The following is a 19,026-nucleotide window of genomic DNA, read 5'->3' as shown; positions in this document are numbered from 1 at the left end:
ATAGGTTGCCTTCAAGTTTTATTTAAGATAAAAAAAATATGATCTCCAGTATTGCAAGACATGATGATAGAACCCAACCTCTATCCCTAGACACAAAGATGTTAACCACTCATTAAACCTTTGCTGGTTTTAAGTTGATATAATTATACGAGTAATAACATTTGTACACTTAGTTACTTACAGTAACATTCTCCAATGTGTATATATATGATCTGGGTTATAAGAATGGCACTTAAGTAGTTAAGTACCTGCTAAGCAAAAAACTTCTCACAGAAACAAAAACCAAAAATGATTAATCATTATTGTTGTCATGTTAATCACAATAAGGTGATGAAGAAAATAAAGAAAGGGCTATGGTCTCCTGAAGAAGATGAAAAGCTCTACACCTACATTACTAAATTTGGTGTTGGCTCCTGGAGTTCTGTTCCTCAACTTGCTGGTGATCTCCCCCTTTTTCTCATTTTCTACGTTTCCAATTATAAATATAAAAATATAAAATATACTGTTGTAATTAGGTAAAAAATGTTTTTACTATAGTAAATGGTAAGAACACTTAAAAAATTAGAGTTCTATAATGATAATCAGCTACTTAATGTAATTTGCACTTTTATAGCTTAAATATCACATTGATGCAATATGTCACAATTGTTGAAAAAAAAGAAGAAGATTTACTCATTGGATGCTTTTATGTTAAATACAAAAACATCTTTAATAGATGTATCAATTGTTTTTTGTGATTCTCAAGAAATTTATGCATCAAAAAGTTAATAATTAAACGCTTCGATCATTTGTGTTGTTAATGTCTAAATTGTTTTTAATTTGCCAATCTATAATGCTTAACATTAAATTTCGAAGTTAAAGTAAGAATTAACACTCACTAGATTTTATGCATATACCCTTTTTTCTTCCAAGCCTCCCCAACCCAACCCTAGATAGTTGGTGCTGATTTTTCTCCAAAACGGTTGGATTGAGGGTGGACCCACATAGCTCTTTCCTTTACTTGTCGCTAAACTGACGTACCCATGTACAAAGCACGAAAGCGATGCAGGTCGCTTCAAAGTTCAAACCGACCAACGAGCACTCTTGCCTTTTGGGAGGCTATTTTCTACATATATAGGAGGTTAAATTCCATTTTATTATAAATATTACACTTTTTTGCATGAAAGCTAGGAAGGAATCACAAATCTATATCATTGTATACTTATAGATGTATATGAAATGTATCAATATGTATGCGTGTGTAATGTATTTTCTATGTGTCTTGTATCCCTTCAATGGGGTTTAAAAAGTAGAGTTGGGTGTTTCACGGTAAATATGTATGGTTTCTATAGTCTCGAAGCGAAAAGAAATCTTCAAAATGATGTAAATTAGTATATCACTAAGTTTTGGTTGTTTTTTATTTCGAATTAACGACAGGGCTACAGAGGTGTGGAAAGAGTTGTAGACTGCGGTGGGTTAACTACTTGAGACCTGATCTCAAAAGAGGTGTCTTCTCCCAACAGGAACAAGATATCATACTTACTCTTCATCAAATTCTTGGCAATAGGTATAATGGCTGATCAGTGATCATGAACACGAATGTTTTTTTCTGATTTTTGGCGTCTGATTAAAGATCTCGTGCAATATATTGACGTGTTGAACCCATGTCCTGTTTCGTTCTTCATATAATAAGGCATTCAATTCGATACCAAGTAGTTGACGAAAACTTTGTCACAAATTAAAATAGTCTTTTGTGATTTATTGTTGAACCGCTATAACTGTAATACAATGAATCGGTGGCAACGTTTTAACCTAAAAACACTGGGATTTTATTCTCTCTACATAAGTTTCCTGGTCTTTGGCCAAAACACAGATAGGCCACTTCTAACTTGACCCAAAAAATGTAGATAATTGTTTTTTACAGTCAACGATTTCTGTCTTGGTTTTTGACATTATGATATCCTAATATTGAGTTCTTCATTTCAGGTGGGCTAAGATTGCAGCAAATTTGCCCGGAAGAACAGATAACGAGATCAAGAATTTCTGGAACTCATATATGAAGAAGATGTTGACCAAACAAGGGGTTGATCCAAAGACCCACCAACGACTTAATGTCCCTAACGAAGTTAATGACAATAACACTAGTTTTGCATACGGACAACCAGATATTTGTCCACATTCGTTACCATCATCAATGGCCATGCCGGCTGAATTTTTGCAAGATTTTAATCAAAACGAGAATGGTTGTTTGACATCATCAGAAAATATCATGACAGATAACTTGTTATTAGAAAAACATGAGATGGGTATCAATCCTATTCTCTTTGATTGCAATAATTTAGCTCAATACCAAAACATGAACTGTGAAACGTCTTCAAGTATCACCTTTTCTGATAATTTGACACCGAGAATGATCATGGATACATTTGTAAAAGACGAGTCAAGAGAGAGTTCAAGTTCTACTAGCAATTCACACATGAACCACAATCATTATACAGAATTTCAAACAAATAACGACAGTAACAGGTATGACGTGTGGAATGGAAGTGATCAATGGCAAGAATTGCCGGAGGAACATGTTTTTTTAATGCAGAAGACTTCAATGTCTGCCAAATGGAGTTGCTAATACAAGATCATCCAGGAGAATACCTGAATATTTTTTACTAATAGATCGAATATATATGACCAAGGAACACATAAGAGTTTGAGTTATGGTAACAGTTACCAAACACAGAGTGGCATATGTGCAATAGGGTCAAGCTTTACTACTATGTTGACATCAAGAATAAAAGACTCGTGTCTATGGGCATTGAGTATTTATATTGTGTTTGCGGGTTTTCCTTCTTAGTAATTTGATCTTGCTATAGAGTAAACAGTTTGTGTTTGATTGTTTGGTTTAAGGGTGTGAGTGACATTTTCTTTGAGGGTTATACTTCGACATAGAATAAATATATACTCGTGGTGATACTTGTTATTTTTATCTCATGATTGTTGGTCATTATGAAATACAAGTAGTTATTGCTGGATTAGACTCAAACTCACTAATTGGTTCTGATTGAAAAAAAAACATGCCTTAAATAGGATTACAATTTACCAGAAGGAAGATCAAGATAACAGAAACTGAACCTGCCCTTAAACTCAGACTAAACAAACCACCATGACCCCATGATCACACCTTAAATCCCATTGAGCTGGTCAATTTGACCACTTCTTTCATTGACCCGTTAATGCTAAACCTGCTTCCAGCCTGTTGTCATGACCCAAACCGACTCCAAAATCAAGATTAACCCAGCAGTTGTTCTGTATGTTGTAAGTCACAAATCTGTTTACCTCATTATAAATTTATAATGATTTTGCATTAGACATATTTTATGCAGTTAGACTGTAAGGCCGGTATGATGCATCCGCCAGAATGTAGTATTTTACTTAGAACTGAATGATTCTATGACATTCTATGCAATGTTTGACCCTTCTATGATATAAGGCTTATGACTAATTAATGATTAATCGACTATAAGTTCCCTCAATGACGGTAAAGGAAAGCTGATCAGACTTGTAGACTAGTATTGTTTATTTGTTTTGTAATCTCATAATGATTGTTGGTGAATATGTACAGAAAGATATTCTTGAAAATGAAGCGTTGGACCACCACCCGACAGAACATGAAAAGGTTGGCTAAAGATTGAAGAGTTACAAGCCATTGCAATGCAAACCAACATGTTTTCTGTCGAATCCAGTGTTTGTCTTTTCTTTGCTTTCGAAAAGATGCAGGATATTCATTTCTCTTGGGAAAAATTGATTTGTGACCTGCTAACTTAATCCTGGTTCAAATTGATGGGTTGAGATAGTTGGGGTTTTCTTTCCTTGGTGGTGTTGTTCGTGGAGTGGTGTTGTAACTCAAGAACCTCACTACTGTAATTATTTTGGTTCCCATGTCCTCTCTGGTTTGCTGGGTGGCTTTATAGGTCCCCGCCCTGCCTTTTCTAGCCTCTCCTTGTTCGCTTACCTAGTTCTTGTCTTAGTGACCCTTTTTTAATTCAGGTTTTTCTGATTATGAAAACGGTAAAGATTCTCTTCATAACATTTGAGAAAGGATTAATTTGATGGGAAATAAAAACCACAACGATAAACACAAATGCGGAATACCTACAATGAGGATGATCCAACGGTTCAATCTCCGGGGATCGAAACTTTTCTGAGCTATTGTATGTAAAAACAAGCTGATAAAAATCTCATTCTGTTTGCCTCACTCTCTCACTTCTATTATTTTTTCCTTATAGTAAGTGAGTGCCCAAAACATATACTCGTATTAATTGTGTTCTAGCATCACAAGTTAACAAGAGTCAATGGATTTGAATTTTGGGCTTTATTTGATGGGTTTTCCTCCCGATAATGAAAATAATCTCAACAAAAGTCCCATACATTGATACCAACTAATGGTTAAACTAACCAATAGGTAACTTCTCTATGTCAACGAATGATCCAAGAATCAAAGTTATCAAACCATATCCATGACGATTATTTAATCAATAACTGTTCGAAACAATATATTATAGTGATTGATGTGAAACATTTTGTATTTACAAGGGGTATAATTGTCAAGTTTTATATTTCAATAAGTATAAACTATAAACACCCACTTCTCATACTCGTATCACTTTTGCTCTCTCACCTCTGGTAACCGTCCAAACACACACAACACATATTTCACATAGTGACCTAATTCCTCAATTAATTACCATAATCAAGCTTAAATTCAATATAATTTCGATCCTACAATTAGGATCAGATCTATGGAGATGATTATTGACCAAATTAAAGTTTTTTAAGATCTTTTCAAGGTCAATTTCGGTACTATTCTTTTCAACCCTAATATTATTCTGCGATTTTATATTATTTTCATTGAGAAAGTGTTTCTATTTGTTTATATTGATTAATTCACAAAAACAACATTGCTTGTATGTGAAATTTAATTTTTGAAAGTTTAGTTAGTTTTGTGATTCGAGATGTCGAAACGACATCGTTTTGTTGAATTAGTTGAGGAAAACTGCTTGTTTGTTGAATTAAGATGATAATGATGACGTATGAATATAGTGTTTGTTTGCACACAAGTTGTTTGATTAAATGTCTGAATGAAAAATGCATGTTGCTTAGTATTTTTAGGTATCTGCTGCTTGATCAAATATTGTAACTAATTTGCTTGGTTTTTAAACAAGCTGAAAACTGAGCATAATCTTCTTGGTTCTTAATGAAGTTTCTACCTGCTATTGTTATAATTTATCTTCTTCATTTAATCTAAAAAAATGCATGTGGACAGGTATATATTTGACGGACCGAGTTCTGTAGGACATTCTCGGCATCTACTAAATGTTCAGTATTGAATGCATCCTTCCATTAGTTTCTTCCCTACTTGGATGTTTTATCAAAATCAGGTAATTGATGTGGAAAATGTGTTATGTTAAAGTTATGAAAAGCGATATCTTTCGGGACCAATGTTTGGTTCATATTCATATCCAATTTGTTTAGGAGATACTGGTAACTATTTGGGTATGAATATGAACCAAACATTGGTCCTGAAAGATATCGCTTTTCATAACTTTAACATAACACATTTTCAACATGATCAGTTATCGAGTAGTGTTGGATCACGGGAAGAATATTTGGGTTGGAAAGCTTCAAAATGTGAGTACACATCGACGCTCTCTTTTTGCTAATAGTTGACCATTGGCTGGTAACTACAAATGAAGGCAGCCAAAGAGTTTGAATTCCTTGATTTCCGTTGATGTCAACGACCATGACAATTTAAGTCAGGCTATTTATTGGTTACTTTTCCTGGCGACAAGGTAATCTAATTTATATTATCTAATTTGAATTTGTCTTGGTTCTAATTCTATTACGGGATTACTATTACTATTTGTCACTTAGGAGGGAGGATCAGTATTTGAAAATTGTCAAAAGTTAGGATGTAAACATCGTTGGCCGTAAGTAACCATCATCAGCCTGGTGCTATATACATAATTACTACGGAAAATGCAACTAATGTTTATTTTGTTTTTTTTTTAATAGAAAACTTCATGATAGGTTCTGGGGTAGTGTTTGATCGCTAGAAGAATTGACAAATTGAACTTGTCCACTTCATGTCAGGTTGAACTTTGTCACTTCTTAAATAAATTAAACGTCACAATCTATCTTTTGAAAGTAAGAGACCAGGGTCAACTTGGCGCACCCGTTTTGATATTTACTAGATAATTACCTATCTTGTCACGAACCCATATTTACCTGTTGCCAAGCGGCCTATGACACCCATTTTGACACATCTGCTTTTTGGTCGATAGGTGCGAATCTTAGTCATTTCGTATGATATGCTATTTAGTTGCTAGTTTTATAAAGATTCCTTCCGATTATGTGACATTCTTTGGTAATGAGAATGGAAATGGTGTAAAACGTGTGGGTTGCTTACTTTTGAGAGCATAGATGTGGTGGATATCCCTGTCCTTTCACACTGATGTCATGCATTATAAATAACCTTACACATAGATGGTCATAGCAGAGGCATGAAGGTTGGGTTTTCTTGGGTCATGTATTACAAGGTTTCAGCTTGAGATGATCCTTGACAGCCAGGGTAAATTTTTATGTCCATTAATTTATATCTTGATACCTGCTGATTTTTAATTAACTTATTTTACTTGCAGGTGTTCCATGGGTCAATAGTCAATACGCCACTCTCTATGCCCAGCATCTCTTTACTCATACAAAGAGAACCACCAATTGTTGCTCCAAAGCCACTTTGTATATGTCTCGAGTTTGTCAGCCGGGTTTATGAATTATGATACATCATCTCAGCCGGGTAACTAATTGGGTTTCAACAATTCATTAGTTTTTTTTATTCAAGTTTATTTGAGTTTAATTTGTTGACTATTATTAATCTATTGTGCGGTTTTGTTCGTTTTAATGACCTTGGTGTTTTTATTTTGATGGTAAGAGAAGATTGGTAGAAACAAGAGTACAACTTGGAAGCTGCGGAGAAGTTGGCCAGGTGGATCGGGATCCGGTTTTCCTCCATAGGGATAAAAGGAGGGAAGATTTCAACCTAAAAATTTCATGGTGTTTAAGCAAGAATGGGTTATAGGCCATTGGGATCAGAGCTATGGGGATGATTAAAGGCCAGATTATTAGGTTTTTTGGAGTGGAATCTGGTTAAACAGAGGCTGTGTTTGGTTCGAAAGTTGTTATCCTCCATTAAAGTTGATTTCAAATCTTTTCGAGGTCAATTTCGGTACTATTCTCTTCAGCCCTAAGCTGTGATTTTATATCAGTTCCATTGAGAAAGTGTTTCCACTCGTTTATATTGATTAATTCACTCAAAACACCATTGCTTTGTGAATTTAATTGCTGAAAATTCAATTAGTTTTGTGATTTGGGTTCTCGAAATGATATTCTTTTGCTAAATTAGTTGAGAAAACTGCTTGTTTGTTGAATTAAGATGAAAATGATGACGTATGAATATAATGTTTAGTTGAATTGAGTTGGAAATATCGTTTGCACACAATTCGTTAGATTAAATGTCTGAATGAAAATGCATGTTGCTAGTGTTTTCCCTGCTTAGTTTTTGCTCAGTTAGAAGTATCTTTTTGCTCTGTTAGTATTGCTAGGTTACAAGCTTTCAGAGTTCAAGTCATTTTTACATATATACCGAACCAATTTTGATCAGTATTAGTTTGGCTCGGAATTGATTGTCTGCCTGCCACTTAGCGTATGTCTTAGCCCAGTACTGTTGCTCAGTTATTTACTCGGTTCATTACCATTCTGCTAGGTATCTGCTTGTGTTAAGTATTTGCTGCTCGGTATAAGTTTTTTGCTCAATCAAACACTGCAACTACTTTGCTCGGTTTTTAAACTAGCCAAAGGCTGAGCATAATCTTCTCGGTGAATTTGTGTTTAAAGTGAAAACCGGGCCAATGTTTTTAATATTAGTATGTTGTTATTTTTGTTAAATAACCGAGCCTATTTTGCTTGGTATTTCAACTTTGCCAAATTGTGGTATCCTTTTCATATCACTTTCTTTCTCTCACCCTCTTGTAACCTTCCAAACACAAGCAACACACATTTCACATAGTTAGTTAATTCCTTTATTAATCACTATAATCAAGCATAATCTTTTATAAACATTCGTGTTTAGTTCATTACATTTCGAAGCCACAATATTATATATATATATATATATATATAGGGGAAAGGTAATTTGAGACTAACTAAAAAAAATCCAAAAAAGGACCATTGATTTTCGTAAGTTACACACCACCATCATCTATTACGATATACAAAACTTTTTTGTAAAAACACTAAGACTTTCCGGCGACGGGCCCACCAGAAAATCATGTGTAAGTTAACTTACACATGTGTAAGTTACTTACACATGATTTTTTTGTAGGCTAGAAAGTCTTAGTGTTTTTACAAAAAAGTTTTGTATATCTTAGTAGATGATGATGGTGGCGTGTGTAACTTACACATGATTTTCTGGTGGGCCCGTCGCCGGAAAGTCTTAGTGTTTTACAAAAAAGTCTTGTATATCGTAGTAGATGATGATGGTGTACAAAAATCAATGATCCTAGTTGGTCCTAAAATAGGAGGTGGTCTCAAAATATCTCACCCCTATATATATATATTGTTTAAATAGAGAGCTTCGGTATATTTGTATATAAAAATATTTTATTTAGATTTTATGTTTGAATTAAAATATATAGATATGGATATGTATTTATTTGGGTAAAGGTTACCCTGATGAGTAGTATATCACAACAAATAAATAAAGTGTTCTGTACAAGGGATATGGTTGGATACAATATCAATTCATATATACCATACCATATATATATTATCAAGCTATTATCTAGCAAAACCACTAACGTACAAACTACAAATCAGCTAACAAAACTATTAAGTAGTAGCTCACTAGCTCTTCAATCTTGATTGCACTCATGGACATCCTGAAGCATAACACCAATTGTCAGCTTCCAAGAATCCAAAAAACTCCTCACATTAGCAGTGTTCTTGAACCTCAACGTAGCCAATCTTAGTTGAATGGTGGGCTTGATCATGTGTTGCAGTTGAGTTGTTTGTCTCGTGTGTGGCTTGATTTTGAGATAGATTTAGAAAACTGAAGAAAGAAGAAAATGTGAATATAAATTCATGTAACGAACGATATGTAAACAACTTGTAGGCATAAAAAAAGGAACATAAATTAAAGGTATATATGGTATAGCAAACTAACCATATAAGCTTGGATTTATTTTTTACTCAAACTAATAGTGTCTATAACCAAATGAATTCATAGAAGATTAAGATATACTGTGTTAAAACAAATAACAAAAGGGATAAGTATCTTGTAATTTAAGTAACTTTGAACGAATGTCTATAGTAAGAAATAACTAAGGTTGTGTGTATTGTATGTATACAACTCGAAAATAATGTTTATTGTATGTAAGAAAATGTATTCAACCAATTAAAATCAGACAAGTGGCACCTCTATATGGTTGCCACGTATGTTTTCTTATATATAATAAATATTTTTTAAAGTTGTTTACATACAATACACAAAACTTTAGTTATTTTCTACTATAGACGTTCGTCCAAAGTTTGTTACATTCCAGGATACTTATCTCATAACAAAATTAATCATGTAACGACTAGAATCTAGAAGTTGCTCCAAGTAGCAAAGGGGACTTCTTATACACGGTAATCCCAAAGATCTCTCTGATGTCCAAATCTTCCGTTGCTTCTCCATTTGGCAATGCCAAGTCATATTTGCTCAGTGTGTCTTAGCCCAGTACTGTTGCTCAGTTATTTCTCAGTTCATTATCTGCTAGGTATCTGCTTGTGTTAGGTATTTGCTGCTCGGTATAAGATTTTGGCTCAAGTTTGCCAATTGGATGCATGAAGTCTGGTGCGGTGCTCTAAGCCATAACTTTCTTGCTTTTTAATCTATCATGGGTTCAAGCATTGACTTTCTTTTTTTTTTTTTCAAGAGGAGTGAGATGTCACGAGAAGTTTGGTGAGGAAGGAAACAAGTATTTCTGACACACCACATGCCAAATGTATGCCATCTCAAAAGATTTAGCCATCTATCTCCATAAACGAGTAAGTATTGCTTACCACTTTTATAAGGACATAGGGCGGCTGAGCATACAATTTCTATCCTTTTACTAGAAAGTGGGTCGATTTTGGTTAGATCTTTATTTGAATAGGGTTGGGTGGGTTCACTTTAAAAACGTATCTAAAACAGAAACAGGTTCAGCAAATGAGCATGTTAAATGGGTGAAATTAACCCAAAGTGTTTTTCTGACCTCTTATAAGCATATTTAATAACTAAGCTACTTATTTATTTCAATAAGATTATAACGGGTCGACCTGGCCTGACCTCTTTTGACCCAAATCCAGATTTTTTTCATTACCCTATCCGCCCCAAATGGCTGCTTATATAAAATTAATAACTATTGTCCCACTCTTGGGTCATATTCAGTTTTTTTTTTCAATAATAAAAAGAAAAATACATTATTATATATACTAAAAAGCATGGATCGGTTTGCGTTTATTATTATTTTTTTTACTTCATTTCTTCCTTTTTTTTTTACATATGACCTTATGGTCTAATATTCTTACATTAATAGTACTCTTCAACTAACGATCGTTAACATATGACCTTATGGTCTAATATTCTTACAATAATGGTCCTCTTCAACTAACGATCGTTAAGCTCTGTTCGAATGTTTAATGTGAGTTACAAAAATGCTGCAAATGACGTTCTTTTTCTCTAATGGCTTATAACGATTGTTAAATGCTATATAGGTTTCTAAATTGACATATTGATTAATGATATATTTTTGTAACTAACATCAAACATTATTTCTAACTTAATAAAGTCTACTTATACTATGTACGACTTTTTCCACTTTTATGTTGGATGACAACTACAATTCAATGACAAATCACTAACATTTTGTAATCCCTGTGACATTGTATAAAATAATCCTTTTCTTCTCTAAATAAATTGATTTGGGGTGTTTTTTTTTTGTCAGTCTTTACATAGTATCGCAAACAATAAATGTCTAAAAAATCCTATTAATTTTATAGGCTACTATATAGATAAACGTAATATCTCTCGGGGCAATGTCCGTGTGACCTATCTAGTTAATAATAAAATACATTTAACAATTATCCTAAAAAGGACATCAATAGTAAAACTAGAGTTACATACACTGGTCGAACATTTGAACTGGGCTCTGGCCGTTCGACCGGTTTAACTAACATTGATTTTTTTTTGTCTATCGGGCTAGGGATACCTACCGTTTTTGGCGGTTGAACCGGTTACACCAAATAGCCGGTTTAGTGAAGATCATGTTCAATGGTTGGTTATGGATATCTTACAGTTTTGCGAATTTCAACCTACAACTCGTTTTACATATACCATGTTGGTCATGGATTTCTCTTGCATTGTTTACAAACCACTACCATAAGTGTTCCCAAGTTCCAACCAGCAACCATGACCACTTCTGGTTACCGCCACTCTCAGCATCACTCGCATCTTGAAGGTAAAGGTAGAGATAGATATATAGTTCAGTCGTATATATATACATCTACTAATAAACTAAAACAGGATTGTATAGTGATTGCACATGGCACAACTTTTAATCGACACGTGTACCATTTAGTATAATCTTAATCTTTTAAATTTAATATATATCTTATAAAATATAAAATATAATATAATAATATATTGCACGTTGTTAATTAATTAATTTTATCGTAAACTTAATTAGTTTCCAACTATAAGTCTAACTATCATTAGAGGGCGTGGTGATGAAAAGCCACGGTGTCACTGTTCTATTGGTCCATTTTACCCGAATCATTATTCGGATTTTGCCATATCAGATTTTGCTATATCGGATTTGTTTGAGTTTTTCTTTTTTTCCATTTTTTCTTGGTTTCTTCCATATTTTTTTTGATTTTGTATTCTCTTTTATTGGTTCATCTTATACCCCGCATCACTACTTGGATTTCGCCATATCGAATGCCGTTTGAGTTTTTTTCTCTTTCGATTTTCACAGCTTTTCTACTTTTGCGTTCTCAACTACTCCCCCCGTCCCATATTAAGTGTCCTAATTTGACATTTTGAGTCTTTTTTTTTCAACTTTGACCGTAAGTGTTTTTGTTTGTTTTATATAACACTTGATATAACATATATTAATTGATTAAGTTTTTAATGTACATTTCATTGATACAACTTTCATCAACTAACATATAACACAAACAAAGATATTTACGGTCAAAGTCAAAAGAAAAAGACTTAATAAGTCAAAATAGGACAATTAAAGGAGTTAGGATCATTGTTGACATGGATCACCTCATTTGAATCCAGATACTAGTATTAAACAATTCTCATTTAGTTAGACGTGGGCAAAATTCGGTCCCTCAAAAACCGGTCCGGAACCTGTTCTGGTCAACGCAAGACACATCGATTTTGACTAGAACCGGAACCGGTTAGGAACCGATTCTTGCATGGAAAATCCCGAACCGGTAGGAACCGAAACTATAGGTTCCGAATCGGTTCGGTTCCGAACCAGTTCCGGAATCGGTTCCTAATTGTTTTTTTTTCTTTTCAATACTTAACGGGCGTTAAAGGGCTTGTAATGGCCGTAAGCGAGTGCATGCAAAAGTAGTTCAGTTCTGTTAGGATCACTTTAACTGCCGTTAAAGGTCTTTTTTTCATCGTAAATTCAGACTCATGATTGCTAATGGATGGAGACTAGGACCCAAGATACCTTCCAAATGATAATATCTAGTAAATTAACACAAAAAACTCCAAGTTATTTCACAAAAACACGTAAAATTAAGTGAAAAATAGACTATAGTTCACTATATTTCATTTAACGGTCGTTAAGGCCACTTTTTTTCGTCGTAAATCGATTTTGGGCCAATTGGTTGCTAATGGCTCGAGACTAAGACCCAAGATACCTTCCAAATGATAATATGTAGTGAATTGACACAAAAAACTAGTTATTTCACAAAAAACACTTAAAATTAAATGAAAAAAATAGACTATAATTCACAATAGTTCATTCGTTTTCATCGAAAATGCATACTTTTATTATATATCATCTTAATCTTCAACAAAATTCAATGTCTTCAACCAAATAACATATATTTAAACAAATACAAATTTTTAAACAAATAAAATAGTCTTCAATCTTCATTGTCTTCAAATTTGTCTTCATTTGTCTTGGTTGGTCTTCAAATGGTTTTTTTTAAACAAATACAAAGTCTTGAAATAAATACAATGTCTTGAAACACATACATACTTTTCAACTAATAAAAGTCTTCATCTTCAATCGGAGTCTAGTTGGGTTACTTGTTGTTGAGCTTGTGCTTCATCTAGTTGAATTTCTTCATCGGAAAGTGATATGGATGAACCTTCCTCAACTTCTTCGTGAATATGTTCTTTAAGGTCCAAAGTATCTTCAAGGCTTGATACGTCTTGTCTACACTCTATGGCATCTAAGTGGTCTTTGTAGTAAATACACATCTCCAATGATGCCGATATAAGTCTCGTTCTTCTTATGGACAAGACTCTTCCACTAGTTGAAAATGCGGATTCACTAGCCACCGTTGAAGCTTGAGCGCTTAGTAAATCACGTGCCATGATAGATAGAATGGGAAATTGACTTTCCCTTTCCTTCCACCAACTCAATACATCCACATTCATGAAAGCATCAACTCCAAGGCTTATCAAAAAGTTTGTTACGGTATACCTATTCAAATCGTTGTTCTTGCTTGAACTTGAAGACCCACTTCTTTGTCGTTTGGTGGTTGCTTGGACAACGATATTGTATAGGTTTATTTTTGAATCCTTGCTTTTTTTGGTAGAAACAAAAGGACTAGGAGTAGTAGAAGAATTTGTGCCATAATTATCTTCATAAACTTGAACCAATTTTTCTAAAAGCCTATTAAAGTCATGTTTTGCATTCATGGCAAAGTTAACATCATTTTCCCAACACTCCAAGTTATTTCTTATTTTTTCAATAAGTGCCTTAATGCCGCTAGCATTTAAAATGGGGTTCATTGCGGTGGCACAAGTAAAAAGTGGGGTCATTTCCATAAAATATATTTTCAATTTTTCTTTCATGGCTTTTACCAGGTCTTCATAGAAACCTTCATCCATACACTCGTATTCTAGCAAATTTTCATAAATCTCATAAGTTTCATGAATCAGCAAATGACTAGTAGAATAATAAACCCCCGAAACCAAAGTCGTGGCATTTTTCAACACTAAGTCGTGGCAAACCAGGAGCACTCCAAATATTGGTTATCAAATTTTAATTACCATTTAAATTTTCAAATTCCGTTATAAGTAGTTTTTTGGCGATTTCCCAATTTTTCATACGCGCTCGTCGTCGAAATGGTTGAATGGCCAAGCTTTTTGAATAACAAGGTGGGAAAATGTCTCACGAACCGCCTTCGTCGAATAATGAAAAATAGTGCCATCATTTGCCAAGGTTTGTTGACCTTGTGAGGAGGTACCGACTTCTTGTGCTTTTCTCACCGGACAATAAGTTTATAATGTTTCCCTAATGTCGAGTTTGCATTTTTCACAAAAAGATGGTGACAATAATTACACCGAGCGTTAATATTACCATTCGACAACTTAACTAATTGAAAGTGTTCAAACACGCTCGTCGTTCTTTTAGTTGGTAATATAGCCACCACCGTTCCCTCACTTGTGGAACCAATACCGGTAGATAGCGTTTGTGAGGCGGAATTAGGCTCCATTTTGTGAGAGATTTGATATATATATATATTATATATAGTGTATATATAATATAGTGTATATTTAGTGATATATATAATATATATGTGGAATATAGTGATTTTGTAAGAGATTTATGAATATATAGTGTATATATGTTGAATATAGTGTTTTTGTAAGAGATAGAATGGATATCTTATTGTAAAAACTAATGAAACTAATCATAGATATATATACAAGTTCTAGGATGGCAAAATGATAATTAAATGGTCAAAAAAACCGTAACTAACGGCTCCTAATGGTCAAAAAGGACCCGAAATGGCTATTTCTAATGGCTAGTAACGGTAACTAACTGCTAGTAAAAAAATCAGTTCTATAAACATGTTTGGCTTGTGTGTATAAACATGACTCGAGCTCGGCTCGAAAAGATCGAAAATATATATCACTTATAACAAAATATATACAATGCCCATTGTAGAATTAGAAATTTACTATTTAAGAATTATATATATAAATATATACATAACATATGGAAATCTCGAAAAGTTCGATAAGTATTTGAGCCGAGCAATGTAAAGCTCGACTTGATAATTATTTCGAGCCTTAATTTAGGGCTCGAGATCAAGCTAGAGCTCGATAATAGTTCGACTCGATCGAGTCGAGCTCGAGTTGCTCGAAAAAAGTTCGGCTCGTTAGCACCCACCCCAACAATCATCTCTTCCCAACCCCAATGTGATACAGCTTAAGGTACAATATGATGTAGCTTAATGCATTTATCGTTCTATTTATCGTTCTTTATTTTTTCTCCTTTTGTCTTTTTATTTTAACTTTAATGAAGTAGGTCTAGGCAACTATTAGACACTTATATATAAAATCAAGTCAAGTTGGTAATGCCACAAAAAAAAATGTAAGAATAATAAGACCGGATAATCCACAATTTTGTTGTGATCCTAAACAATAGTCATATGAGTACAATAACCAAATGTAAACTATACACCCGAATACAATAACAAGTGAATACAAATTCTCAAGAATATAAATTAGGGTAACGGGGATACTTAGCCCCGGTATCACAATTGGATACGAGTCACCCTATAAGAGAAAAATGGAAAAGAGGCTTCAATCATGACGGTTGTTTCTACAATACCTAGTATATATATTATCAAACGCTAAACATAGTTTTTCACCTCTAGTCCTTGCAATAGATGAGTTTATAAGATTGTAGGACAAATATTGTACTTGATTTCACTTTTTGCTAATGTATAGCATAAACAAAGATACAGTACGAAGATATATATTATAGCGTCCTATTTTACAAAGAGATGATTAGCATCAATAAAGCTTCAAGTTACAAGTAGCGATTAGAATCGAGGAGTTGCCACAAGTAGCAAAGGGGACTTTTTATGCACGGTAATCCCAAACACCTCACTCATGTCCAATTCTTCACCTTCTTTTCCATCTGGCAATGCCAAGTCATATTTGTATACCAAATTTGCTAAAGCAAGCTCATTAACAACTATAGCAAACTGAATACCGGGACACCCTCTTCGGCCAGCTCCAAATGGAATGAAATCGTAATGGAGCCCTTTATAGTCAATTGAACTGTTCAAGAACCTCTCAGGTTTAAATTCCTCTGGTTCTGTCCAAACGGAGGGATCTCTTGCTACCGCCCAAGCATTGATAGCCACTAGTGTACGAGCTGCAATGTCATACCCCATAAGTTTGACATCGTGAGTGGTTTCTCGTTGAACAAGTAGTGGGAGTGGAACATGGAACCTAAGGCTCTCTTTGATGACTGCCTTAAGGTACTCCATTTTGTCTAAATCCTCCTCGGTAATCATGGATTTTCCATTTGCTTTTTCTGTTACTTCTTGTTGTAGTTTTTTCATCACTCTTGGATGCCTTACTAGCTCGCTAACTGCCCACTCTATATTTGTAGAGGTTGTATCAGTTCCAGCAGCAAAAATGTCCTACAATTAAAGATTTATAAAGTTTTTTTAAGGGGGCTTGAAATATAAACAAAATACTGTCAGGATATATAGTTGTCTTACCAAGATGACAGCTTTGATGGATTCTTTGTCAACGATGAAGCCACCTGCATTTTCTACCTGGACATCAAGCAAGATGTTCACTAAATCTTTACCTTCATCACTCCCACAAAAAGAATCGTTCGTCTCTCTTCTCTGAATTAGATGTTCTTCAATAACAGCCTCAAAGAACTCATCTAACTCTTCAGAAACTTCATTTATTCTTCGATTTAAACCACTCAAACGATCCACCCATGACAACGATGGAATATAACTTTCCATGCTAAGAACTCCTAACAGACTCATCATCCGTGACAGCAAGTTTTTAAACTTTAAGCCAGGATATGTTTTACCCAAGGCCACCCTACAAATTACGTTATTTGTAAACGAAACTATCAGCTCACTTACATCAACTACAGAACCACGACTTTCTCCAATCTCTTTAATCATGAGAGCCGTCTCTTCTTCCCTGACTTTTCGATATGACATAACTCGTTTATTACTCAAAAGGTGGAGCACTGCAATGCTCCTAATCTGTCTCCAATACTCTCCGTATGGAGAAAATGCTATATCCTTGGAACCGTAGGTAAATGCATTAGGGATTTTTAATTGGGGTCTGCTGCAAAAGACTAAATCATGGGTTTTCAAGATTTTTTCAGCTACTTTTGCAGAAGAGGCTACAAGCATTGGCATGCTACCAATATGAATCATCATAAGTGGACCATGTTTCTTGGACAACTCCAAGAGAGAGCGATGGAGGCTCGTGCCTAGCTGATGGAGATTTCCAATGACAGGGAGCTTCCATGGAGATGGTGGTAAGTTATTTTTGTTTCTAGGCTTGGAAATAATCCATTTATACAATATCCAAATCAATAAAACGGAAATTGAAAAAACAAAAGGGGATTGTTGTATGAATAGAAACATTGCTACAAGCTGATCTTTCTACCTTCAATTCTTTTGTATGGCAAGAATGGTTAGTGTTTTGTGCATTGGAACCGCGACCTATATATATATATATAGAATCAACACGGTACCCGCACAATGCAGCGGTGGGCGTGTCGGCGGCGGTGTGGTGTGGAGGGGGGGAGGGGGGGGGGAGGGGCGACTATTTGTGGTGGAAACGGCTGTTGAGTGGCGTAGATAATTGATGTAAAGTGTTAGTGAGAATATTTTAGAAGATAAATGACCATATAATTCATTAAGGATATATTGGTCCATTGACATATCCCAAAAATGTAATTTTTTAACATGGATGTGTAATCTTTATATGAATTTCCATGTGTCTTGTATCAAACTTACTTTATGATTTTATTTTTTTTTACAAGTGAATTTTATCTTAGACGCGTATGATGTGTGCTAATCGTAAAACGAAAGGGTCCCGCACTAAGCGGATTTTAAATAGTCTTTCTTACCATACCACATTCTTTATTGGAAAATACCGTCGAGGAGAACCTACCAAGGCTCGAACTCGAGACCTTGGAGTAAACTCCCCCGGAGCCCCGCATAGCAGGTTTAGTGAAACACCTCTGGCCACTGGGGTTTAACCAAGTGGTTTACTTTCTGATTATTAAATTATTTCATCAAGAGAGTATGATGTGTATCAAACATTTTTAAATACATGATTATCATTTTTTTAAATACATAATTATAATTAACTCTTAATTTGATAGATGCTATTTACGTATGGAATCATTAATTTGTCAAACAAATAATTGAACAATATCCAATGTTTAATCTTTCCTATATAGACTTTATTCGTTTGTTTGATTCTTTTATTTTCAACGTAAACAAATTACTTCTATTTAGAATTAATCAACATCGTACGTAGCTGGCGTGGATGATGACTATAAACCTATCACCTATGCAACATTTTCTATGTTTTATGAACGTCATGATTCTGTCTACTAATTCACAAAAACATATAAGTCAACACTTCAATATAACATTGCGATGCTTAAACATATCAGTTGCGTCATCAAATATGAAATATATAGCTCTCTGTTTATTCAAATTAGCCTTTGATGATGTCATCATCTATTAATTAGTTAACAAAGTAAATTAAATATTATAGAGTATAGCCAGAGTCGATCCTAAGTTATCTAATGCTCAGGGCATGATAGCCAGAATATGCACATACAAAAATAAAACCAAAATGGGTCGATAATCAAGCCGAGTTATAATTACAAATTAATTAGATAGTCATATTATGTTGATATATTA

At 34.2% G+C, this 19,026-nt stretch overlaps 2 protein-coding genes and 2 long non-coding RNA genes across 9 annotated transcripts; 3 read left to right on the top strand and 1 right to left on the bottom strand.

Moving 5' to 3' along the window:
* Window positions 1-330: 330 nt before the first annotated feature.
* On the top strand, window positions 331-2,605 carry LOC122608816 (transcription factor MYB8-like). Its single transcript, XM_043781898.1, has 3 exons — window positions 331-439; window positions 1,417-1,546; window positions 1,966-2,605. The coding sequence occupies exons 1-3, from the start codon at window positions 331-333 to the stop codon at window positions 2,603-2,605; spliced, it is 879 nt and encodes a 292-aa protein (XP_043637833.1).
* A 2,047-nt stretch (window positions 2,606-4,652) lies between these two features.
* Window positions 4,653-7,410, top strand: LOC122608612. Of its 6 annotated transcripts, XR_006325274.1 has the most exons (8): window positions 4,653-4,830; window positions 5,297-5,411; window positions 5,607-5,822; window positions 5,905-5,960; window positions 6,046-6,123; window positions 6,315-6,601; window positions 6,672-6,826; window positions 6,967-7,410. It is a non-coding gene; the product is annotated as an uncharacterized LOC122608612 (long non-coding RNA). The 6 variants fall into 6 exon arrangements; XR_006325271.1 differs by having other exon boundaries at window positions 4,653-4,820; window positions 6,046-6,601; XR_006325270.1 differs by having other exon boundaries at window positions 6,046-6,601.
* Window positions 7,411-9,869: 2,459 nt separating this feature from the next.
* Window positions 9,870-11,593, top strand: LOC122606605. The gene is made up of 3 exons (XR_006324957.1): window positions 9,870-9,922; window positions 10,005-10,116; window positions 11,313-11,593. It is a non-coding gene; the product is annotated as an uncharacterized LOC122606605 (long non-coding RNA).
* Window positions 11,594-16,140: 4,547 nt separating this feature from the next.
* LOC122608592 (cytochrome P450 Tp4149-like) lies at window positions 16,141-17,730 on the bottom strand. The gene is made up of 2 exons (XM_043781688.1): window positions 16,831-17,730; window positions 16,141-16,749 (listed from the first exon to the last, which is right to left on the bottom strand). Exons 1-2 carry the CDS (start codon window positions 17,728-17,730, stop codon window positions 16,141-16,143), a joined length of 1,509 nt encoding a protein of 502 aa, XP_043637623.1.
* Between the last annotated feature and the right edge of the window lie 1,296 nt (window positions 17,731-19,026).

Source organism: Erigeron canadensis, chromosome 7 (assembly GCF_010389155.1).
Source record: "Erigeron canadensis isolate Cc75 chromosome 7, C_canadensis_v1, whole genome shotgun sequence".
In the NCBI taxonomy this organism is placed as follows: Eukaryota; Viridiplantae; Streptophyta; class Magnoliopsida; order Asterales; family Asteraceae; genus Erigeron; species Erigeron canadensis.
Note: the sequence above shows the minus strand (reverse complement) of the source record. Positions and strands in the feature narration are given on the sequence as shown.